Source organism: Copidosoma floridanum, unplaced genomic scaffold, assembly GCF_036245765.1.
Source record: "Copidosoma floridanum isolate Cflo_tuat_1 unplaced genomic scaffold, Cflo_Japanese_pri ptg000021l, whole genome shotgun sequence".
Lineage (NCBI taxonomy): Eukaryota > Metazoa > Arthropoda > Insecta > Hymenoptera > Encyrtidae > Copidosoma > Copidosoma floridanum.
The window spans coordinates 12984126-13010971 of record NW_028321898.1 but is presented as its reverse complement, the minus strand read 5'-3'; the positions used below and the strand labels follow the sequence as shown (position 1 = coordinate 13010971).

The 26846-nt window shown below is 32.7% G+C and overlaps 1 protein-coding gene across 3 annotated transcripts in view; it reads right to left on the bottom strand.

The window, feature by feature from the left end:
• Window positions 1-26846, bottom strand: part of LOC106642439 (uncharacterized) — a 221915-nt gene that overhangs the window by 73177 nt on the left and 121892 nt on the right. For all 3 annotated transcript variants that reach the window (XM_089594652.1, XM_089594653.1, XM_089594654.1), the window contains one exon: window positions 24111-25003. In XM_089594652.1, coding sequence (XP_089450778.1) covers window positions 24111-25001 — 891 coding nt within the window. In that variant the 5' untranslated portion in view covers window positions 25002-25003. The remainder of the gene's footprint in view (window positions 1-24110; window positions 25004-26846) is intronic.

Here is a 26846-nt window from a genome sequence, read left to right as displayed (position 1 = left end):
TTTAAAACATCATTAATCAAGAGGAGTAAAACCGTGGTAGCCATTTCGTTAAACCGACACATCAATCAAAAGGACCGAAAAAGTACCGAGGATTTCAATACATTAAAAATATTGGCAAGAAAACCAAACGATAATATACCTGAACAATCAAAATCGACATCTAACGTACGATCAAACGATGAAAAACGGCACATAACCAAACAAAACATAATAAATGGACAGGAATATAATCGGTATAAACTAAAAGGGACAATCCTGTATAAATAATGTAACCATAAAAAGAAAATTCTTCTGCAAACGTGCCTCGAAAAGGAGCCCATTACCTCTAAAGAAAAAGTTCCTGCTGGTTAAAAAAATGAGACATCTAAAAGGAAATGATGTTAATAATAACTAACAAAACTTATTCCACGAAGCTAATTTGTTTAAAAAAAATTTTTTTTCATTTTCACAAATTAGAGGAAGCAGATGCAAGGGGGCACTTCTATTACCTAGAATTTATAATACACGCTTTACATTTATATTTACATTCTTCTATTTATTATATTTTCTTGTAATAAAAAATCCGTCTAATAGACAATTCAATAGTACACATTTTTTCTATATATACATATATTTCATTTTATAAAAAATTCCTATTTGAAAATTCAAATTTGAACGCCGCGCGCGGGGAATGTGCGTCTAGTACGTTAAGAAAACGCTAGAGCGCGTTCACCCAAAGAAGGGAAAACCTGCTACTCAAAAGGAAATAACGTTAGCATAAAAGACACCATTGCGCAATGAAAAGAGTTCCTCTTCCAGCGAGCCTGGGACGCGGTATATCCGTTGCTCACCCAGACCTGGAACTTTCCCGTGCACCGGTACAATACCGCGACGAGCACGAAGGGAGAGAAAGAGACGAAGTACGAAGGCCGGTAGCTGAAAAGTAAGTGTGTACTCCACCAACAAGGTAACACTTCCACTAACAGGTACCTACTTGGACTTTCGGTGCTCGACCGCTTTAAGCGTGGAGACGACGCATCCCCAAGTAGTCGAGGCACTAGGGTTAGCGACCACGTTCTTAGGCGAAGTTCCTGGGTTGGTGACTTGAGCAGTGCTCAAGACACCCAAGGGCCCTGAGAACGACCTAACCTTACGTGACTTGGTCGGATAGGTAGTTACCTAACACTTACTTTCCGCGGTTGTAATAAAAATTCGCATTAGTCTAACCTAACGTGTTTAAGCAGAGATATTAAGGAGGGAAAATTCAAATTGTCATTTATGTAAAATTCTCTATTAAAAGGGCGGATAAATTTTAAGTAAATTATCGAGTATATTATATATTGTTTTTTATTATTAACGTAAATAATTGCGATCACTCAAATACAATTAATACATGTAAAAATTTAAGATAAAATTTCCTTAGAATCATATGATTGAATGAATATAATATAATTAAAAATAAATTGATTGTACTTATTTAAGGAAACCTTCCCCTCCACCTATGATTGCAAGTTCCTTTTACATAGTTTAAGATAAAAACTAGAAAAATAGCTGTTAAGATTTAAAATCGTTTAATAAACTGAGAATATTATCTGGACCCCAAAAAGGGACAGGAATAAAATAAAAAAGATATTAGATTAGAAAAATATTGAATAAGTTGAAAAAGATATTAAAATATTAAATTATTAAATTAAGGAAATATTCAGGAGAACTCAATAAAGTAATAATCAATAAACAATTGCTGTATATGGTGCAGGAATTAATTGATTATTCAACAGATAAATTTTGAAACTTGATAATAAATATTTTTAAGTATTGTATATAATCGGCAATTTGAGCAATTTCGCTCTTTTACACAGGGCCACGAACCCGCCCTCCGACATATAAACACAATCATTGTTTGTATGTTGGTTCCTAATCTTAGAGTTTCCTCGGTACAGATAATATTCTTAGCCGATTGTTACCACCACAAATTAACCGGGGTTATACTCAAAGAAAGGGAAGTCGTAGTACCGTTACGTAATCCGTCTGATGTACTCAAATTTTGAATTAACATTGCCATTGTACCTATTTTTAATTTAAGTTCATGAGATAGCAAGCCTTCACGAACATTGTTTAACATTTCTACGGAAAAATTTATATAAATATTATCATCTGATTAATCAACACCTTTATAGGTTGCAGTATCGATGCTGTAATAAGTTTTTGTTGTTTTTGTTGTTTTAAAATTTTGTTGTTTAAAAAAAAGTATATTCATTATGTGAAATTAGTATTACGTTATTACCAAAACAGTTGTTGTAATTATTAAATATTTTAGTACACACATCATTTGTTATCCAGTATTTAGGAGTGTTAAATGTTTTTATGTCCCCTTCTCCAATTCTTAACAATAATTTCAAAAATTCTTTATCACTACAACGAAATATTGGTTTGTTATCTTAAAATTTTGAAATACTTTTATAAAAATGCTGATTTAATAGTTTCTTCTGTTATCGTAGTTCTATTACCGTTTTTATAACTAGAAGGATTTGTCAAAAATCTCCTCTTAATACTATTAATTTATTACCAAAGCAAAGTTTTGTATTACACAAGTCTCTCAACGTACTATCAACGATTTTTAGAGCTTTTTTCGGAATTATAGACTCCTCGTCCCATATAATTAAATTAACTTTCCTTATCATTTTGTTTTTTTAGTTTTAAATTCTAAAAATACACTCTCAATATTATCTAAATCGTACGGTGAACGGAAAGTTCTATGACTGGTCATACCTTTTGGTAGTAATACAGATTCAATTCCTGTCTAAGCCATTAACAAAATATTTTTACCTCTAGAAAGGAAATAATAAATGAGTTTTTTGTATAAGTAGGTTTTTCCGGATCTTCCAGGACCATCTATGAAATATACTTTGTCTTTTTCTTCACAAATAGTTAAAAAAAATTTTTTTTGATCTTATTTAAATTTATGTACATTATATCAAACATTTTTTCTCCAAACATAACGAAAAGTTTTAAAAAAAACTCTCCACGTACCACAATAGTACCTTCTGCATGGTGTGGAAATTTACTGATAAATGTACAACTAATGCTTAACCATGTAGATCAAAAACTCCTTTTCTTCACGAAATTTTGGGCACCAACCTCTCCCCACTGACAGATAAAATTTAAAGACTTTTTTTTCAAGTTAGAACAGTAGGGGGTCAGCACGCGGAGCGCGCAGGGGGGCGAAGCCCCACTAGTATATATATATATATATATATATTTATCCTTCTATATTACATAATTAATTTTTTTTATTTTGATGGAGCGCGGAGAGGAAAATCTTCATAGACACCCCAGCTAATCAATCCGGTGGTAGTGCCGGATTCACCCGTTGTGCCTACCGACTAAAAACTAACATTTCCGCATGGGACAGGTCTGTGAGGACCACTCCCCTAGAAGACAAAAACGCATAAGAGGAGAAAGAAGGAAAAGAACGGAGAATTTCAGAGGCCAGCTCGGTCCTAAAGGGATGAGAGGAGGAGCACTTACGCATTTGGGCGAAGCTCGAATTTTGGCTTGCGCCGAAATAGAGATTACATAGTTAAATGTGTGGGGCATTCCACGTAACCCCTCACTACCTCACAAAAGATCTCCCTCTCACAAATTAAGAAAAAGTTCGTCTTCTTTTTAAGTTATTTTAACCCAATAATATAATGGATCAAGCCCCTCCACTTCCTCTTCACCACCCCTCCACTGACACCTCATTGCCCCTCTACACAATTTCTCTTTTCTCCCCCCTCTGCTCCACCACACGATTCTTCTACTGCTTTAATGCACTTTCACTGCAGGTAAAAAAAGATAAATAATAAACAAGCCTGTACTAAACACATATACTAAAAAGATAGTTTTAGTAACAATACAGGGGCGCTCCCTGTAATGAGATTAGTGAGTAAAAATGTTTTCTTATAATGTAAAATATTGAACAAAAAAGTCAAAAATTTCAGCTATGTATTTAATAATTTATAGGTCAATAAGCTTACTTTGGTGTGAATGTTGCCTATATGTTTTTGAGACTATAGAAAAATTAAAAGTTTATACAAAAAAAAAAAAAAATTTTGAATGTAGTGTATGCAATATGGTAATAAAAAAAAAAGATTGCGTACGCTACGTAAGAGAGCAGATGTGCGGTAAAGTTATACGTTGGCTTATCTGTGATTGAGACGTGTGTGTGTGTATGTGTGCGCGCGCGCGCGTGCATGCGGGCGAGTGTGTGTGTATTTTTCTGCCCCTTATCTCTTACTGCTGCTGCTATACACTTATACAATATAATAATAAATACACGTACTACGAGTATGCCAAATTTCGGACCATTAGCAGAAAATTCGACCACAAAAACACACTTATGTGTAAAAATTTTTTTAAGACAGAAACATTTTTCAGAGTGATAGTGAAATTTTCTTAAATAACTTCGGTGAAATTGGTTTTCGGTCTGAAAGTGCGTTTGATTTTTGCAAAGGACTGTAGTATCTTATTGTATAACGGTATGAGCATACGTGGCATACAGGAGATAAATCCTTTTGCAGAGAGTATGTAGAGGTAGGGGGGATTAGCGTACTGTTCGAGAGGCGTACACAGAAGCGCGCGAGCCGTCTCTCGTTTTTCTGCCACGGCTATTTCTATTCATATCAGTAAAGCTTACTTGATAATAAACCAACCTTTGTTATTTAACCCGTATCCACCATCGTCATCATCGGCATCATCGTCTCGTACATTACAATGGCGACGAGGTGAACAATGGACAAGAAAAAGTGAAGCGACTCACAATGTTCTGCCGATAGGATCTGCGATCACAAGGTGAGAGGTAACGCGTGTGTTTAAGTGATGCCCGATGAAAGGTGCCGAGAGTTTGGAATAAACCTAAAGCAAATACAAAACCTTAAAACAACCTAAGAACTTTAAGTGAACTGGCACTAAAAAATGATACGGCAATAACAGAGTATAAGGCAAGACTTAAAGAGACGCAGGCTACATTAAAGTTAGAGATGGCATCAAAAGCCATAACAGGTTCAATTGAAGAATTGGGAGAAGATGAAGAATGGGGATTGTGGCAAGAAAGGCTGGAGGAGTTTTTTATTGTGAATGATGTGGAAGAGGCAAAAAAGGTGCCTACGCTTTAAACGCTGGTAGAAAAGAAAGGGTATGCTTTATTAAGGAACTTGTGTATGCCTGACTTACAATCGATTAAAACGTATAAAGAGCTGACGGAATTAATGAAAAAACATTTGCAACCCCCACCGAGTATCATCACAGAAAGATATAAATTTAAGAAGTGTGTCCAAGGTGAAAGTAAAACGGTTAACTTGTTTTGTTCAAATTAAAGAATACAACGTATTGTAAATTTGGAAGTGAATTAAGTTGTAACTTAAGAGACCAGTTCGTGTGTGGTATTCGCTGTGAATCCGCTAAAAAAATGTTGCTACGGGTAGAAAACCTCACATGGGATTCACTAATTAAGAAATTTATAGCAATGAAAATGGCAGCCATTGACGCTACGAACATGCTACCTAAGCCTGAATCATCAACTTCTATCAATTTTGTGAAGGGCAAACAGAGCACTATGAAGAAGAAGATAAATAAGTCAAGTCAAGAGGTCATGAATAAAGTGAACAGAAGAGTGATGGTGACTTCAAGAGATGTTTTTGTTGTGGATTTTTCAATCATGACACAGCTCAGTGTACGTATTATGCGTATGTATGTAATATACACAAAATTCAGGGACATTTAGCGCACGTGTGTAAAATGGTAAATGTGTCAAAAAGTAAGAAATGTTAGGATAACTATAAGAATTTTTAAAATTTTGTCACAGATAATGTTTCATAGGTAAGCTCGAATAATAGCAATAAGAATTTATTGGTGATTGAAAATCAAAAAGAAAACAATTCAAGCACTTTTGCTGACGAATTACTATTAAATTGGATATTGAAGGTATTGTAACTACTTTTGAGGTAGACACCGGGTCTGCCATTACAGCTATTTCTGAAAATCATTTTAGACAACATTTATCGCGATTCTATGAAGTAAATTTAAATAGAACAGACAACCATTTTAAAAGTTACACAGGCGACTTAATTGTACCATTAGGTACTCTGAATGTAAGCGTCAAATTTAAAAAATTAGAATTAAAGTTATTATTGTATGTGATGCCAGGTAAAAATAACCCTATCGTAGGTCAAGAATGGCTGAGAACGCTTAACATTATACAAGGGGAAAAAGTTGACTGTGCCATTGACATACATGAGTTGAATGAGATCAATGTAAAATCAGAGTTCCCAGAAGTTTTTGCATCAAAATTAGGATGTTATACAAAAAAGAAATTCTCATTTGAAATTAAAGAAAATTAAACGCCTATATTTAAAAGACCAAGACTGATGTCGTACACCATGAGAGCCAAAGTAGAAGCCAAATTAGAAAAACTAGTTAAAGAGAAAGTGATATTTCCAGTAGAAAGTAGTGAATGGGCAACGCCAATCGTGACTTTGTTAAAGGAAGATGGGAAAGTAAGAATCTGCGGCGATTATAAAGTTACCCTTAATGGTTACTTAAAAGTTGATCGCTATCCTATACCGCGAATAAAATATATTTTAGCGACAATGAGCAATCAAGCTATTTAATCGAAACTCGATTTAAAACAAGCCTACCAACAAATTGAGCTTGAAGAAGCATCTAAGCCTTTAACTACTATCTCTACGCACAAAGGATTGTTTATGTTTAATAGATTGGCTTTTGGGGTCACGTCAGCACCGGGTTGGTTTCAATGGGAGATGTAAAAGCTTTTGGAAGACATAGAGGGCGTCAACATATTTTTTGACGGCATGCGAGTTGGCGGTGAAAATCAAAAAGAGCACGACAAGCGGCTAAGATTAGTTTTGTCACGTCTGAAAGATGTAGGTTTAACGCTAAAATGGGAAAAATGTCAGTTTAATCAAACAGAAATTTAATTTCTAGGGTACATCATCGATAAGCCAGGTATATATGTTTCACAAGAAAAAATCAAAGCCATCTCGCAAATGCCCCCACCCCGCAGTATAAAAGAATTGCAAGTATTTTTAGGAATGATTAATTACTATGCAAAGTTTATTAAAAAAATTTAGCATGATCATGCATCCATTGTATTGGTTGTTAGAGAAAAATAGAACTTGGGCTTGGTCGAAGGATTGCGAGCTGGCCTTTGATTTGGCAAAAAAGAGCCTAACCTCATATGAAATTTCAATACACTATGATCCAAAGTTGCCGTTAGTAGTGTCTTGCGACACGTCCCCCACAGGGGTAGGCTCAGTACTTTCTCATGTTATGCCTAATAAAATGTAAAGACCTGTGGCCTATACATCAATGACAATGTAAAAAGCTGAAAGTAATTATACGTAATTGGATCGAGAAGCCCTAGCTATAGTTTATGCAATTAAAGAGTTTTATATTTACTTATTTGAGGTTCGATTTACTTAACACACTAATCATAAGCCCTTGGTGTTTATTATTGAAGAAAAAAAGAGCTTACCCCAAATGGCGGCGAGTCGCCTGCAAAGGTGGGCTGTTTTTCTTTCAGACTTTGACTATGTCATTGAGCATATTAAAGGCCATAAAAATGTACTACCAGATTGTTTATCTAGATTAAATTTTAAAAAAATAGATAAGTCAAAAATAAATAAGAGTTCTTATTGAAACTATGTATTCGAAAATATTAATTTGATCACAGCTTCTGATATTCAACTAGCCTTCAATAGTAGCATCTTGTTATCGAAAGTACAGAAGTATGTAAAAGTGGGATGGCCGTCGGAGGTAAGAGAAGAACTAAAAGCGTTTAAAAACAAAGAGAACAAACTCTCCATTGAAAACGATTGCCTAATGTGGGGTCAGAGTGATGATCCCCGAAGCCCTGAGGCAAGAAATACTGAGAGAATTACATAGCGGCCATATGGGAGTCGTGAAAATGAAAGCCTTAGGAAGGTCGTATGTATGGTGGCCGGGGATGGATCATGAAATCGAACAGATCACTAAGAGTTGTAACTCCTGCCTTAAGTTGGGCTCCAATCCTTCAAAAACAAAATTGCACGTATGGGATTGGCCAGACTTGCCCAACATACGCATTCATGCTGATTTTCTGGACCCGTTAAGAGGTCACATGTTTCTCATCATCGTTAATTCTTACTCCAAATGCATAGCTATTAAAAAAATGAAGGATATATCTTTAAAGTCAACCATTCTAGCTTTGCACAAGTATTTTGCAGCCTGGGGGTTCCCGGTTAAGTTGGTGACCGACAATGGACCGTCGTTTTGCTCCTTTAAATTTAAACAGTTTCTAAACGAAATGGGAGTATCTCATCATAAAATTCTACCCTATCACCCTGCAAGCAACGGAGCAGCAGAAAACGCAGTAAAAATTTTCAAATTAAAGTTCAAAACGTACTTAGACGAGGGGATACCAATAGAAGTAGCACTATCTAAGTACTTATTTCACGTCAGATCAACGCCTTATGTGACTACAGGGGTATCCCCGGCCGAACTGCAGCTTAGAAGAAAAATGAGAATCAAGTTAGACCTCCTTAGGGTGTCAGTAAAATTTACAGTACACAGTCACCAAGAGGCCCAAAAACAATTCTTCCGTGGGCCAAGAGAAGCTAATTTTAAGACAAGTGATAGTGTAGTGGTGGAAGATTATCGGAATATCACCTGGACACTAGCTGAGATGATAGAGAGTAAAGGGCCAGTCACATACAAGGTGCGTACAGATCAAAATTTGGTCTAGAAAAGACACACAGACCAGATTAAAACGCGTCTTGTAGATCAGAGTGTGAACGCAGAAAGACCAAAAAGTCCATGTAAATCAACGATTGCTAGTGATCCTACAAGTGATAGTCACAGCGAACTAATTGTACACCAAAACAGAGATGAAAATATTCGACGCTCCACGCGCATTCGTAAGCCCCCTGAACGGTTAAAATTATAAGGCGATATTTCATTGAGTGGGGGAGGAATGTAGTATCTTATTGTGTAACGATATGAGCATGCGTGGCATACAAGAGAGAAATACTTTTGCAGAGAGAACGTACAGGTAGGGGGATTAGCGTAGTGTACGAGAGGCGTACACAGAAGCGCGCGAGCCGTCTCTCGCTTGCCTACCATGGCTATTTGTATTCGTATCAATAAAGTTTACTTGATAATAAGCCAACCTCTGTTATTTAACCCGTATCCACCATGTGGCATCATCATCTCATACACTACAAGGACCAACTTCAAAATCATTTGGAAAAGAATTTAAGAACGCAAATGCATATGCTTGTCCTAACTGGTGTCTAATAGGAAGTTTAAGGCATATTGATATTTAACGGTGTACTAACAGTATTTTCTTTTGAATCTCTATTTTTTCTTTCAAACTTAATCACTGAGATATAAAACGAGGGGCCGTTTAAACACATTATACGATCAAAATTATTAAATAAATGCATATTAAAATTCACTTTGGCGAAAAACTTTCTATATAATTTATTATATTTTTTTACAAAATATTTAACGTTTCCGATTCGCCCTTTCGTTTAAGTTGTAAATAATCAAATAAAACATCTAATGACAGTTGGTAATTAATTGAAAAAAACATCTAATGGTGGTAATCATATTTTTTTATTTATTCAAAAACTAAAACAACGTTTCGGCCGTTTGGACAACGTACACACTCTCATCATGTATAAAAAGCTATGAGTAGTATAAATATTCTTTACAATACTAATTTTGATAGTATAAATCAAACGCTAGTTAAGTTCAGTGTGTAACATACCTCTAACTCTTACGAAAGGAATTAGTTATCGTAATGCAGTCAGAGTTTCAAGTTTAGCTATTTTTAATTCTGCAGATACACAAATGACATAGTACACGTACGCAATACAATCAAATAAGAATCGCAAGCAGCTTCTAGTGAGCCGTATATAAACAGTACATGTGTTCTTCATACTATAAATAAAAGGGGTTCCACAAACCATGTATTATTATTAAAGTAACGCATTGTTAAAATTTCGGAAAAAAGCGTTTTCTGTGATTTTGTTCGATGTCTCAAACTTTTGTTTTATTAAAATTGAAGTCATGTGCAAATTAAATGTTATGTAGTGATAGTACAGATCCATCCTTTTTTCTTTATCTCTTTTGTGTTCTGCCATACTAAATTTTAGAGCTCTCGATGTTTAACCGACGTAACAGCAGTTGCAACTTGCACATGGTAAGTGGTAAATGACGTTTTTTTTTATCGAGTGGCTTAAATACATCCTTTCCAAGAGAAAAAATTAAATTTAACTTATTATTTTACCTATATATAATACCAATGTGAAGCATTTTACAGTAATATTTAATATGACTGTGCAAGTAGGGAATACATGGTAATGATAAGATTAGTTTGTAATTATTATCATTCTACTGCAATCGTTAATCATATTCATGTTTTGTAAGGTACTCATTTTTTCGTTCACAAATTTATCAATCATTTTTGAGAATAGTTGTCAGCTAGTAAAAATTTGTTAACCAACTTTAAATTATGATCATAGAATTGAATGTCTGCTAATTTAATGGAAAAATCTACTAGTGTAAAAATAATACCTATTTTTTATTGTATTGGATGGTGGGGGAGAAAATTCAAGTATCGACCGGAGTGTGTAACTTTTTGGTATTGATTAGTTAGTACTGTATTATTTTGTTGAATGATAATTTCCAAATCTAAGAAACTAATGCTGTTATCATTACATCTCTCAACAGTGAATTACAATTCAGAAAAATAGCGACTAAAAATGTTTTGAGTATAGTTAATGTATTTAGTAGGCATACATATGAGAATATCATCCATACAGCGGACAAACAGTGAAACATCAAAACATACCTTCTTTAAGCATGAAACTTCAAGTAAACGCGTAACAATGTCACACAGTACCGGACTAGAAGAATTGCCCATTGGTAAGCCAAAAACTTGTTTATAATACTCGTCGTTGATTGGAAAAAAGTCAAATTTGAAATTAAAGAAACACCTGAGCAAATTCATTTTAAGAAACATTTCTTTTACGATTTTAAAATTTCCAAAAATGTTGTACTGCATTTATAATTAAGTTTTCATAAGTCTTAGTCAATAAACTAACTACCTACATCTAGACTAATTAGAGTATAACTAGGTGAAATAATAACATCTTTTAATTTATTTTTAATTCATAACTATTTTTTATGTGCGACCTTACCAGTGCAATATTATTAATCAAAAAATCAGAAAGAAATTTAGAAAAACTATGAGTGGGTGAATTTGATGCCGAGAAAATCATACAAATAGGAAAGTCGTTTGAATGTATTTTCATCAGTCTGTAGCATAAAGATAAATCTTTTTTATGAATACCTTTATCAAATTTATTTACTTCATCAAATTGTAAATGTAAGGATCCCAATGAATTTTCGTGAATATAAATACATCTTCCATTTTTCATTATTCAAGTTAGTTACTAAATTACCAATAATTAAACTGAAGTACCTGATTGTAAAAAATAATTCCACTGATGATTGTCTTAATTTCATTTTTTTGGCACCTTTTTTGCTTTGAGTAAAAAAATTTCATTGGAGTTTCAATCATTCGATGCAATTTCATGTAATTTTGGTTGCATTCGTTGGTGAATGTAAGGAATTAAAAATTTACTATGGAAATTGTTGATGAAAGAAATAATTTTATAAATTGCTTACCGGGATATATATATATAATAATTATTATTATTATTATAAAAATATCAGGAACACTTTAAGAACTCGTTAAGCAAATCATTCACATCAATTGACCTTGTCATATAATGTATCTGAAAATCAGTAACACGTATACCCAGAAGCTAAAACAAGAAGAAATAATTCATGCGAAAGTTATTGCATAAGAAAATAACCGTGAGGCACTTCAGTTTCCATCATTTAAGGTGCTGCGGAAACTCTAAGCTGAGCTGAATATGAAAATACGGTTAGGGGAGCACGCTAGTGCAACTTTTTTATAATCTCCTTGTAATTAAAAAGTCTTAGATGATGGAAGTTATTGAATATTTAAATAAAAGCGTTAAATAGATTAAAAAAACTTTGAAACGATGATATATCTGCTGCAGCTGTACTTGTCATCGTCATCAAACTCCAGTCGAATTTCTGTGTATTCTGTTTTAATGATGAACTATAAAGCATTCTAATCAAACCATATGAATTTTGAGATTGGGCAGAAAATAAAAAAAAATTAAAAAAATGAAATAGAGTGTGTTTCTTAACATAAAGTGGGTGTTTTTCGTCGTGTGTAAATATTATTACCCAAGCGAAGTAGAGCACAATAATCACTGGTGTCCTAAATTATGTACGTAAGCGCTTGTTGCCAAGTGTATCTTTTGTCACAAATTCGCAAGGTGGATAATTATCTATTTATATTATATAATTTATGCACAGATAACAGTGCATGAATAATACTCACGCATAAGCGTAAAACAGCAGTTTTTTACGCTCGCCTACAATGGATAATTAAATAGTAGTTAACGTTACATACGCGTCATCACCACCAGGACTATTTCGCCGCCCAAGAGTTCGTAGGAAAGCCTAGGTTAGATAGCTCTAAATATTATTTTATCTACCAAAGGCCCTACAAACGTCCAAATGTCTTGAAAATCAGCTAGCAGTAGTAAAATTGCATAAAGTATTAAGTATTAAGTTTAAAAGTTATATTTATTGCGATACATTTACATCAACATTCTTTGTCTTGCAATAGTAACGAGTTTTTTTATCTCTACTATCTCTTTACGTGCAAAATAAAAACCAAGACTTTCACCTCTATGAAGCTTATGTTTATATTTTCTTAGCCACTAGCAATTTTTACTCTAATATTTTAATGTATAGACTCAAAATGCTTGAGACATTTAAATTCAACTGTTCTGCACAAGAGTCAGTCAGCTCACGGCTGCTGTTGAAAAACGCTTTTCTCACAGCGAACATTTATACTTAATTTTCTGTTAATAAATTTTTACATAGTTTTAAGCAACGTAAGAATTTATTGTTCTGCTTATCCCGATTTCTTACTCGTGACAATGCCCATCCCACCATTACTTCCCGGCGCAAACATCAAGTGATGTACGGGAATCAGTACACGATATATGCATTTTTCAAATTTGTAACACATATTTATTTACCGTGACTTATTTTTCATTCGTGCATACTACGTACAGCGACTAAACTTATGTTTTATTACATAATTATTTCAAACAAAAACTAGGAATGCATGAAATACAACTGAATAGAAATGATATGAATCTAATTTTACGATGTCAATTTTGAACAGTAATGATTTCAGAAATGTTGTGATGCAATTCATTAACAACATTTACTAATAAGGATCCAAGAATTTTATAAATTTTCACTTGCAGAAAGTAATAAATTCGACTAGTCAATAGAGCGAATTTATTGCCGAACACTGTACTTATTTTAAAAGATGTATTAACTACTTTAAGTCATGTGTTTTAAATAACTTGTCATGTCAAATAAAATTAATGAGGTATAATAATAATAATTATAATAACAATAATAATAAATAATAACAATAATTAATACTAGTAATAATAATAATAATAATAATAATAATAATAATAATGATAACAAAATAAAGTTACAATCACTTATGTTAAGATCAAACATATACAATATTTTCAGTGCTATCTATTGAAATGTATTTCCTATAATTTCTTTTGTTCTTTTTTTTTAAATTGTTTCTGAACACTATTACTATTCAGGAAATTTTGGCCATTATTTTTAAATACCTCATCGAATATTTTAGTATACTCCACATAAAAATTTTCCATTAGTTTTTGGTAATATTAATGACGTTTAAAAGAGCCATGGTATCAAAATGGTAAGTAAAAATATGTACCATCGAATAGCCAAATGCATGCTTAAAACTTGGGAACTTTATAACAATTGTACTTGTATCGTGATTCCGAAAAAATAGATTCCATTAATAAGTCTTCCTGTACAATGAGTTGAAATCCACTTTGTTATAGGAAACCGTCTCTTTTAGACACTAGTGCCTGCCAAAACTCGAAATCTTAAGGATCTGAAAAAAATTTGTAATTTCAGATTGTAAAAATTCTTATGTAAGAAATGACCATGTTTAAAAAGTATCTACCTTCATTTGGGCTTATTATTTTTGAAGAAATATCCAAAAATTTCATACAAGCAAAAATTTACGTCCTTTTATGCTACTCCGCAAACTGTAGAAAGCACTACCAGCATTTTGATGCTTAAGAGGTCTTGTGTAAAAATTTTTTGCAATAATCTCGGGAACAGTTAATGTGTATTTGAGCTTGTGGTTGTTTAAGCTCTTTATTGTTTACAAGCAATGTTTAATAAATATAATTTTTTTCTCGATCAAAAGCAGAGATGTTTTCTTGCTGTGGCACTTAAAAGACAGAATAAAATAAATTGGTTTATTTCACATAAAATACTTTTTGGATCAATTTCACATTTTGTACAAGTTTAAAAATTCTTATATTTATGAACCGAGAAATTCACGGCCCGAGCCAAAAGAGAGGGACTTAACGGAATTTGTATAGAAGAGTTTTTAAACAAGCTATTGCAAATTATTATTTCCCATCCGAAAACCTAAAATTAACTGATGAAAGTGCTAAATTGAGGTTAAAGAGCAAAAAAATAATTTGCACACATTTCATATCTTACACCACATCAATTAACATTTCGTTGCCTATGTCAACTAATAGTGAAATTGATTGAAGAAACTATTACAGTTATTGATTACCACAGCAAGAAATAATTGTAAATTAATTTCTAAACAGAAAAAGAAAATCGTGTCTGTTAAACATGTAACGAAGCTGACTTAACCAACTTTTTCTTAAAATCTTACTTTCACTTTCCAGGTGATTAATTTTAGATTTTGCTACTTGATCTCCAGAGTTATGAGAGTAGTAGTAATGTTAAGTATTTTCTGGCCGTAGATGAAGAGAAAAGTTAGAATCCGTCATAAGGTCTATAATTATTGATTAATTTGAAATGACTATTTTTTCTACGAACATCAAACGCATGTCTCATCATATATGCATGCAAAAAATATGTATTTCATTTCTATTCAATTAGTTTTAATTACAATCAAATATTTATAAAAAGTAAACAAAAGCAAATCCTGGTCAACCTAGGAAATGGTGTATTACACATATATCAATTCTGAAGGATTCAAAGACACGGTAAACAGCAATACTCATTCTTTACTCATGATTACTTTTATTTAAAAATATTAATATAAATGACGTTGAACTTAAGTATGATATTATGTTATTTAGGTACTCATGATATCTGGTGTTATAAAAAATAGTAATAGAAAGGCCTCATAGCGTGTATACATTTTCATGCTTAAAAAATAGTCCTTCTGAAATAATATACTTGTTTTCTTGCGCTTTATTTACAGGAACATAACCAATACTTCACAGGTCAATTATTGATAATATTGCAGATGTAAATTGTACTTGGAGTAAAAGCAAGTCATTAAATTTAAGCCCATATTTAAAAAAAAATCCTCCTTCCACTTTTTCGCCGAAATAATGATAAGAAAATAGCAGAAGTAGTTGAGTACATTTTTAGAAAGCAAATTTTTACGGAGCCTGTCTTTAAAAAATCTCAAAAAGGTACGTAAACCAGATTTATTGTAATTTGCTATGCGAAAAAAATTTGGTGCCAAAAACAAAGAATGGTGTCAAATAGCGCTAAAAAGACGAGGAAAATGAGTTTTTATGCCTCCTAATCAGTCCACAACTTTTTCCTTTTAAAAACAACAATCATCGAAAATGGCCATTTTTTGACATTGAATTACAGGGCTTCTAATGGTCCTAAAAAAATTTTGTGAGGCACAAATCAAATCCAATGGTTTGTTTGGTAAATTGTGGCCAAACTTAAAAAAATTAATCAACCAAATTCTTATCAGAGCTGCGCATTAAAAATACTTTAAATTTGAGGCTCCAAAAAATTTTTTAGGACCATTAAAAGCCCTGTACTTAAATGTCCGAAAATGGATATCCTCGGCAGTTTACATTTTTTGTAGGAAAAGTTGTAGAATAATTAAGATGTGTAAAAACTCAATTCCTTGTTTTTTCAAATAATATTTTTTGTTTTAGGTAAAAAATTATTTTTCACGTCAAAAATAGCAAAAAACCTGATTTAGCAACATTTTAAACGTTGTTTACATAGGTTCCGTGAAAAATTGCTTACCATAAAGAAACTCAGCTATTTATACATATAATTATCCTATCAAAAAAAGTGAGCAGACGACCTTTTTTTAACGAACAAACTAACTCGCTTGCACTGTTGAAACAAACCAAATACTACAAAATTTAAATATAATCCTAACAACAACGTAATACATGTGCGAAGTATTAGTCATGTATTAGTATTAATAATGCAGAACGAAACAAAATTTTTAATTTACTGCGCCGAAAGAAAGTACTTGTGTCCCGTTACGAGGGACAAAAATTCCTTTTATTTAAAATTACTATTAGTGCATTTAAAATGACGCCATATATGTACAATCAATTCTTGTTGGAATCTTTATGTCAGACAAATAAATAACTTTTTAAATTTTGGCTACCACAAAAGAAAAATAAACCGCCATTTCTGATTGAGACTTAAATTACTATTCATGCATTTAAAATGACACCATATATGTACAATCAATTCTTGTTGGAATCTTTATATCAGACACATAAATAACTTTTTAAATTTTGGCTACCATAAGAGAAAAATAAACCGCCATTTCTGATTGAGACTAAAGAAAACAATAGACATATGACTACTTTCCATTGTAAAGATGTAATTTCTCATTCAATTTCTTTTCTATGATTATTTATAATTTAATACTAAAGTTTACCCATGCTTAACTAATTTCTACCACCGTCAAAATTAATAATAAGAATATAGGTTTTGGTCAAGTGACAATTTTTCTTACAATACATGATAGAGAATAGAAAATTAACTAATTAAAATTTACATACCAAACAACATACTAAATAAAAATTTTTCAAGTTATACTTCTATAGGCGCGTAATGTGTGAGGGTAATTCCCATTTTCAGATCGGTGGCCTTGAGAAAAAGTGTGACGGAAGTGAATTTTGCTTGATTATCCCCACTTCACTTCATCCCCAGTGATGTACTTTTAGTCCTCTTCACACTACATAACGCTACCATACGTAAATTTTTATTTACTGTGTATTAACTCATTGGATTTGATTATGCATTAAACAAATAAATAATTTATTTAATTGAATATATTTTTGACGTAAATGTTTTTACATACTAGCAGAGCAGCTTCTATATGTATAAATATTTTTTTACTTATTACTAATTTGTTACTTCTAATATGAATAAATAATTGTTTAAAAAGTTTTTTCACATTTTTTCAAAATTTTTGTAATGAAAAAAAATTTTGTATTATATAAATACAACGTTGGCAATTATTTTTCTCATATGTATGTCTGACCCATTGTTTCTTTGTGTTATTAAAAAAAAAAAAAAAAAATTTGATTCCATTTAAAAATGAAACAGGTTTATTTAAAAGTAATTTTTCATACAAATAAAATTTAGGAGGTTCATACAGATCTTATACTTACAATTTAGAATTTTTAAATGATTTTTTTATAAGGTTACATTGCAACTTTTCAAAATAAACATATGAAAAAGGTACAGTTGAACAATTTTTTTTTTTTTTTTTTTTTTTGGTATTTCTTATGATATTTTTAGTATATTCATGAAGCTTTATATCTGTCAATAAACCTATGTGTGATGAACATCCTTCCTAAAGGGACATTCACTGGCATGCACTACTATGCTATTGAAGAAAGCAATACTACAGGATGGTTTGTCTTAATTTTTTAGGTACAATTATATTTTGGCTATTAAATATGGAGTAGCAATAAGTGTGTGAGCGTATGTGACAGATGGGATCGTGACGTTAGAGTTACAATCGACGTAGGTGGTAGGAAGTTGTTTTTCAATCATCCGAAGATTTGATGAAACTGCAGTTTTATACTGCCCAGCCTACATATTGTTTGTATACATTGCCTACATAATGTATTGTGCCATAGTGTATTATTTATATCTGTTTAGTTATTAAATATTAATTATTTATTGAAACCATAACTAATAAACGTATATGTACTCCTTCCACTGATAATTTTACCACTTTCGTATACAATACATACGGTTTTGTAAAAGATATATTTATATTAATAAATATAATGTCTGCCATCTACTTTCATAGAAGTATAACTTTCTACTTGGGTACCCAAGCACTCACTGTCTACTGGTTTTTGACTTGTTTTTTTAAGATACAGTCGAAATACGAAAAAATTGAGGTTATGTTTTATTTGTGCGCGTCACTCGTGTTATTTCTCTTGAGAATTTCTTTAAGAATGGTTATTTTGGGTCTATCTAGCTTCATTTTTGAGATATGACTGCTTTTCAAATTTTTAAGAGGTTTTATTGTGACAAAATTTTTTTGAAGAATTTTTTGATCATGTAGTTCCCCTGTAGGAAACCCCTAAAAAATTTTATCTTTAGCCAATTTTGCTTGCCTTTTGAGATATAGTATTTTTTTTTGTTTTCAAAGGTTAAGGTGTTGTATTATATAGATGTAATACTTTATGCACGTTTTTTTACATACATATACATATAAAAGGATAGATATAGTAAAGGGGATGATTTTTACTACTGTTTTCCACGACTTTAAAAAGATCAAGTGACGTCTTGTGTCAGATATTGTTTACTTGACAGTACCTTAGCTGTAACAGAGGCCCAGCTAAGCCCGTATTACAGCCACGTTACGATTTCTATCATGCAGCAGTAGGTATAGAGTATAAACTATAGCGAAAGAGCGTGCGGTGGCTCAGTCGGCTAGGTCGTGGATCGGCACGCGGGAGACCGTGGTTCGATTCCCGGCCAGTGCGACTTTTCGGGCAAGTACCTCTGTGAATTTTCACATGTGCTTTTTCACTACGCAATACTCCTCGAGGAGGGTTTAGGCGACCTCCTCGCAGCATAATTGCCTAATTTCCCCCTACCCCCCTCCCAGTAATGGGAGGCCTCCCACCCCTTTCCGTGTCCCTTTCCCAAGTGCTAAGTGCCCATAGCAGTGCCCTTATTGAAGGAGTCGGACGTAGAGCACTGTAATATAAAAAAAAAAAAAACTATAGCGAAAGGCTGCATGTACATGTATAGAGTAACTGCGGCACACTATTGTGTGCATGTGAGAGGAAGGGAAAGAAAGAGAGACAGACAAACAGTTACTCTGCACTGCAGTCAGAGCTGGCAATATATATAGATAATATGTGAGCGCGGCAGTGTTCGCTCATTCGCTCATTTCACGGGTTAGCTCCCCATATAAGGCGTGCCTAAAGAAGTTTCACTTCAAATAACTAACGAATTTCAGTGGGAAAAGGTATAAGATAAGCTTTGTACGTGGATCAGGCACATAAGGAAGGCACAAATAAACTTGAAATAGTACTAGAGTCAGCCTGTCTATAGGAGTACTACAGTAAGATAGATAAGCAGAGAAATGTTCATATCTTCTCCCCATCTTCCCTACCAATTCCTCAATGCCAAATGCAAGAGAGGCCATGGTCCGCCAACCACAGCCACCTTGCGATTGGCCGGTTGCTGGAGGCAATGCGCTATTACCATATGATGCCTTGCGTTTGGACCTGCGATAATCGTGTCATGTTTTTGTCTTTTAACGATGGTCACATGTCATACGATAAATACATGGAAGACTTGGGTTCAGCACACAGTCATCGTGCTGTACACGCAAGATAAGTTGTCGTGGTCGATATGCAAGAACAATTATTCATTTGTTTAATAATTTATGAAAAAATGCAATTTTTTATTGAGTCTTTTGCTTATATCTCCGCTTTTATAGCTCTAAGACACTTTTTTTGACCACCGATTTCTTCCTCATAAAATATCCTAAATAAAGATACTTTCGCGAACTCATTGTTTATTGGTGTGATACGTTAATGGCAAGAAAGGGCGAAAAAAAAATTTTATACCGAAAAACCTTTCGATCAAAGTAAAAAAAATTTCATGTTAATTTGAACATAACAAAATATAGATATTTAGTTGCATAAAAAATGTATGTGTAAAATAGCAAAATAATTGTTAGTCTTTTGTTAATTTTTTAAAGTAAAATGTTATTACATACTTATCGGTCTGTTTATCGAGATTTCGCTTCAGTAAAAACACTGTATTTAATGTTAGTAACAAGCAAAGTATGTAATGTTATAACTAACAAAAAAAGTTGATTTTTCTTAATTTTGACGTTTTGACACCAAAAACTTAAACATTATCATTAAGGCTAATTACTGGTAACAAATGAGAAAAATAAAGTTTTTTTTTTGCAGAATAACATCAAATTCATAATCTTGATCATCTTTACCTACTATATTATACACAAAACGATTACCTAACTAGGTGGAGTTTTCTGTTACTATAAGCAAGTCAAAAGGTCTAAGTTTTGTAAATTAGATTTATATTTAAGAAGATTTTTGTTTCCTCATAGATCATTATATATTGCTTCATCTATGTGTAAGAATCCTAAATGAATTTATATTTGAAATAAATTGGCGAATTCGAATTTTTTAATTTCAAAGAATGTTAAGAATGGATGTAAAAATCTTAACTGAAAACGTTTGACACTACATATCAACACACGACGGTGTTCCATTTAGTAAGTCTCGGGTGAATCTAGGACGGAGGGGCCACTAGTTTTTATTATAACTACCTCAAACAACACACATAACATGGAATGCATAGCAAATCTCCTCCACGTTAAACATTATCAGTAAGCTAAATGACTTGCACTAACATATGGCACTGATTTGCATCATATTATTTAATGCCTATAAAAACAATATGACGGTTAATATGACCACGTCCGAAATATTTGTATTAATTAGTCAAATAGTTTTGTTGTAAATGTTATGCGTTATACTATAATCGTGATACTGTGGGAGAGTAGTAGAAAGGCTGTGGACGAAAAACTGTGCAGGATGTGGGGAAGCCAAGGTTACCTAAGCTTTACCAAAAAGGAGCAGATTGTGCAGAGGCTCAGAGGCGGGGAGGGGAGAGAATCACCTTTAATTACTACAAAAATCACATAGTTATTAAATGCACTTTAAATTTTATTATTAACAATTAAACCAACAACGTTTCTTCAACAATATTTTATAATGACAATAATTACTTAATAAAAAATATTATTTTAACTTTATACAATAAATACCCATTTTTTAAACTATACTTCCATAGGCGTGTTCTGTACTAGAGTAAATCAATGATTTCAGAATTTTGACATTTAGAAAATATGCAACGGTAGTGAATTTTTCATTTTACTCTCCCCCCTTGCCATATCCCAATACGCCATTATATGTAATGAAGGTAAATTTCGATTCTAATTATTCAGATTCAAACTGGCAACCTTTTACATACTAGCTAAGTATCGTATACATAAGGAGTCCTCTTACATCTTTTCATAGTAGCGTCCGCAAGTTATTTTTCATTTAAATATTCACATACTGTTTCTAACTGATTTGGTTACATTATAAACTATATCAATTATTTATCAAAGTACTTATTTCGATTGAATGATTTTTTTTTTTACAAACCTTTTTTCTAGCAGCTATTTTTATACTACCAAATATTTATTTAATTTTCATTTTTATTTTTAAATACATTAGTACGTATTATTTATTCAATTTTTATAAATTATTTTAAAGTTTTCATCTTTTATCATTATTCATTGATTCATAAAAGGTTCTATTAATAAATTATCACATTTTTATTGCGTCTTATTTTTAACAATTGGATCATTCGTTACCAAGGTGATTTCTAGAATTAAGCCACATCCATATGCATTGACATGAAATATTATCCTATTCAAATAAAGTTATACTGTGAGAGATTTTTTCTAAGCCCTTTAGACATATATTCTTTTACGTTTTTTTTTTCTTATTAAATATTGATAATATACGAAAATTGTAGTTTTCAGAAACATCCACATACTTCTATGATTTTGCAAAATCATCAATTTTATTAAAATCAACCCAAGCTGTCAAGGGTGTCTACCATTTTACAAATTTCAATTTTTGCTTATTCTCAAGATAAACACAGGATTAATTCTTGTTTGATAAGCTTTTTTGTTTTGTAAATTACATTATATCGTTTTTTATATTTCATCAAGTCCTCGAAAAATTGATAGTTTCTGAAAATTGTAGGATTATAAAAGTATGATCAACAGGGTAACAATAATGATTATAACCATGGTAAAAATACTATTAGAAAGAGAAGTATTTTTACTTTTACAAATGTATTCAATAGTTATCTACTTATGTACATTTGTCTTATACATTAAAGATTGATAATTGTCATAAGTAACTTAGAAATGAGAAAAAATTTTCATTTTACAAAAAATATATTTGTCAAAAACATACAAGTTTTTGGGTACTAAATTTTATATTTATAGTATAGTTTTTTTAAGAATTAGGTGTAAAAAAAGATATTTTCTTAAAGATAAAATACTAGCTGGTAGAGTAGGGACTAAGAAGAATTAAGGGATATAAAGAAATAGTAACTGAGTATACAATAATAAGTCTTTGAAAAAAATAGAGATGCATGAAGAAGAGATTGTCAATATGTAATTGAGCTAAAACACATAAAAATGATTGAATAATTACGCCATTTGAGATGAATGTAGATTGCGAAGTAGAATAAGAGAGAAGAAGAGAGATGAGAGATGGAGGACGAGTTATGGGATTGTGGAGAGAGCTAATTCAAATGTAGTTCGATTAAAAATTACTTAAAAATAAGCAAATAAGTATTTGATAGGAGGAAAAGCTAATGTACAGCAGAGGGGAGCTACAATTTATTTTTGTCCGTACAACTATATAATACAGGCAGAGCAGTGTTGGCTCAGTGGTAAGCGTGCTTGGTATTGAAACAACACTGTTCTAGAAGTTAAGGGTGTGATTCCCAGTGAATGAAAATTGGGACTTGTCTGGGGATGCTAATAAGCTTGCGACCGATGCTGTCGCAGAGAGTGCTAGCTCAACCGGCAAGGTGTGGACGATATGTCGCTTTTTCTGGAAAAGGTTACATTGTGACGAGTGGACCCGATGTCCTATTGTAGCAGAGTGCCAGCTTAACTGGCAAAATATGACTGTACGGTATCAAATCTCGTCAAAAAAATGTCTACAGTACCAATGGCATATAATAACTGAGATATCAATTAAGTGATGGTAATAAGTGCAGCAATACACACCCAGACAAAGGTGGTGAGTAGATTGCTCAGACGGCTAGGTCTGTAGGCTATCACGATGACCGGGAAGAAAGAAAAAAGAAAAACAGAAAAAAACTATAATATAGGGAAGACAAACATACTACATAAAGTGAAATGGGGGAAGCTGATTCAACATATCCACAAAGCATTTTAATTTTGTACCAAAGCCACGAATTATGTAATTTGGCGCTCAAATTAACAACACTGCGTAGCAGATACAACTTTGGGGATAACTAATATCTCGAACAAAATGTAGACGTCAAAAAAATCAATTTCTGTCAGAAATTTTTTTTTGCAAATGTAAATTACAACTTGAATAACTTACTAAAATGTCGATGAAATGTAAGTAAAACGTACATGTATTAGTCATGTGTTACAGTAACGATACTAGCTTTAAAAAAAGCTCATTAAAAATGTACTTCTCGACATCTACATTCTGACATATTAATGCATTCATCATCACTGTTTTGCAGTTTCATTGACCTTACACATGCTAGAAAAATTTTTTGTAGAGTTGCTATAAGAAAGTGTGTATCACTAATGTTTCAGACCCTTCCTTCTGGTAATTGCAACTATAATTAAGCATTAGAAGTACCACAGCTTTATAACTTCACTACCTGAGAATAGACCTCTCACTGCTAACATTTGCAAGAGGTTTAAAGTATCTAATTTTTTCCAAAAAAGGCAATCAAAAATTTAATAATTAAGTTTGTATGAAGATATTTCTGAAGTATAATTATTTTTTTACCATATGTATGGGTTCCGGTATCCGAGGATCATTAGTAAGTTTACGTCGATGTTTATCTCTTTTTCCTATTCTTAAATCTTTTGTTTGATGCAATATGGCTTCTTTTAAAGCAGGACTTCGTGCAGACAAAGAGTTTGCAATATCGGCTTTAGATGAAATAATTTTTGCATTTGGAGTGACATCCTTCATATGAGATCTTGGTAGCACAGATGAAGTTGATCTTGATCGAGAACGTAACATATTTGATTGCCTCCGTCGTCCCTTAGGAGAACAGACTGAGCACGATCGATCTGAGCATGAGCTTCCAGAACTCGGACTTTTAGCTCGTCTAACATGGGTATTATGAGATCGATCATGAATAGTTCTAGGGCTTTTAAGTCGTGGCGAATTAGATTTTCGTATTTTAGGACTTCGAGACCGTGGAGAGTACGATCTTTTCAGCAATGGACTTCTAGGCCGAGCAGTATTAGTACTACTAACAACTCGGGGACTTTTTCTTCGGGGACTACGGGAATATCTATTTCTTAAATTTCGTGACCTTGGAGTGTGTGGACTTCGTGGACTACAAGGTCTTGGGCTACGAGGACGAAAACTACGATGCCTTGGACTACGAATTTGACTCCTGTTATCTCCACTAGCGGCACTACCTATGTACATCTCCTTGTAACCACTATGTCGCCAACGGTTGGGATCTTTTTCTTCAACTTCTAAAAGTTTTTTGTTCCAATAGTTTGATTGAGACTCTCGCGCTTTTTTCATAACATTATCCAACTCTTTACGTTTTCCGGAACTTTCTCCATGAGATTTTGAATGTAAAGAGTTAGTGTCCATTCTAAGTTTGGTTGAAATACTAGTGCTTCTTCTTTTTCTCCTCTCATAATCACGAGACATATCTGCAAAGTAAATTTATAATACAACAAATTTGATTTTTTACGGTACTATTAGCAAATTATAGAATTCTGTTTCATAAAAATTATACTAATAACAGCGATGTGATCAAGTATTAAGTCAACAATTCTATTAGCTATGCTCTCAGTTAATGTTATCAAAATTAAAATACAACATTTCAGCCACGTACCTACGGTCCACTTCAGTAATAATATTTGAACAGTGCCACAAAATAATAACAACTTAAAACCACCATGCTCAAATTCAACATTGACTACATGCTTATACAATATTGTAGTTTAATTTGAGCATAGTAGTTTCCAGTTGTTATTTTTTGTGACGCTGCTCAAACATGGTACCTGAATAGGACCGTACATAAACAGCTGAACTGATGTATTTTAACATTAATAAAATTAACCGAACAGTATAGCTATTAGAACCGTTGACTCAAAATTTCATTTACTTAATTATAAAGAAGGATAAAAAATAACATAGCACCTTAATGAACGAAACTCTTGAAAAAAACATTGTAAAAACAAATTTAGAATTAAGAAACTCAAAATTTTAAAGCAATTATTCTAACGTTATTTTCAGTAGTACAAAGAATAATGCTAGCTCCTTTGCCCCTATCCCCTTTCTATACTATTAGTAGGATAAAATTAGCAAAAAAGCATGGTTATTTTTGGAAAATTGCTATTAGCGCGAAAAAAAACCTGGGTGGTAATTCAACAGTTTCAGAAAAAATCTAAATAGTTTTAAACTCCATATTGTGTTAGCTAACGGCCCAAAAAAATCGTAATAGTAGCCAAAAATGGTTTTTGCCGTAGGTTATGCCCCCTCACCACATCATAGCTCCAGAGTTTGCGAGCGGTTCGCCGTGCCACCGCATCCACGAAAAATAGCCGGTTTTTGACATCAATTTTTCGCGTACTTCCGAAATCTCAAACAGATCAACGTTTTGGTAGGTTATAGAGTAACGCTCTACGAGTACAATTCCGTTTTAAAAGTGGCAATATGTTGCAAAACCAGCCACGTCGAACTTTATTGCGGAGGGACCATTTTTGGCTTCTTGCAGCGGTTTGAAAAAAATTTACAACCGATAAGGGTTAAGGGACACCAGCTATACTTTGTATCCAATTTTCAAATCTTAATATTTGAAGGAACACGAGTTATAGATTTCAAATAAAACGATCCTACGTAGCACTTTTTTGCAAATTGCAAATAAACGGCTGGACCAATTTTATCCCACCAAAGATCATTTTTTTCGTCTTGAAATTGCGCATCTTTTTTACCCATAAAACTGTTTTGTACGACTCTCCGGTTTTTTTCTAGACGGGAAAAACCATTTTTGGCCACTATTACCATTTTTTTAGGCCGTTAGATGACGTAATTTGGAGTCTAATACTATTTAGATTTGTTCCGAAACCGTTTAACTACCACCCAGATTTTCTTCGCGCTAATAGCAATTTCCTAAATCAAAAAGCTAATTTCATCCTACTACATATTATGATAGTATCACAGCCATAGAAATGATTTTTTTAAATAATTTTGCATCCACTATAAGACTAAAGATTCGCAACTTGCAAACATCTGGAACATACAAAGCAAAATACAACTTGGTAAGTATCATAAATTACAACTGCAAACTATTCCTGATCGTAACATGATGTAACATTGGTACCCTACCATTAATTGGAGAAAGAGTCCGTACTCCTACCTTCAACTCAGGCAACGGAATTTACGAATCCCTAGGGCACTATGAGCCAACTTATTCTCCAACAACTAGCAAAGAGAAACGAGTTGAACAAATGCTACTAACATTTCGAAGTACATTTGCAACAAACAATG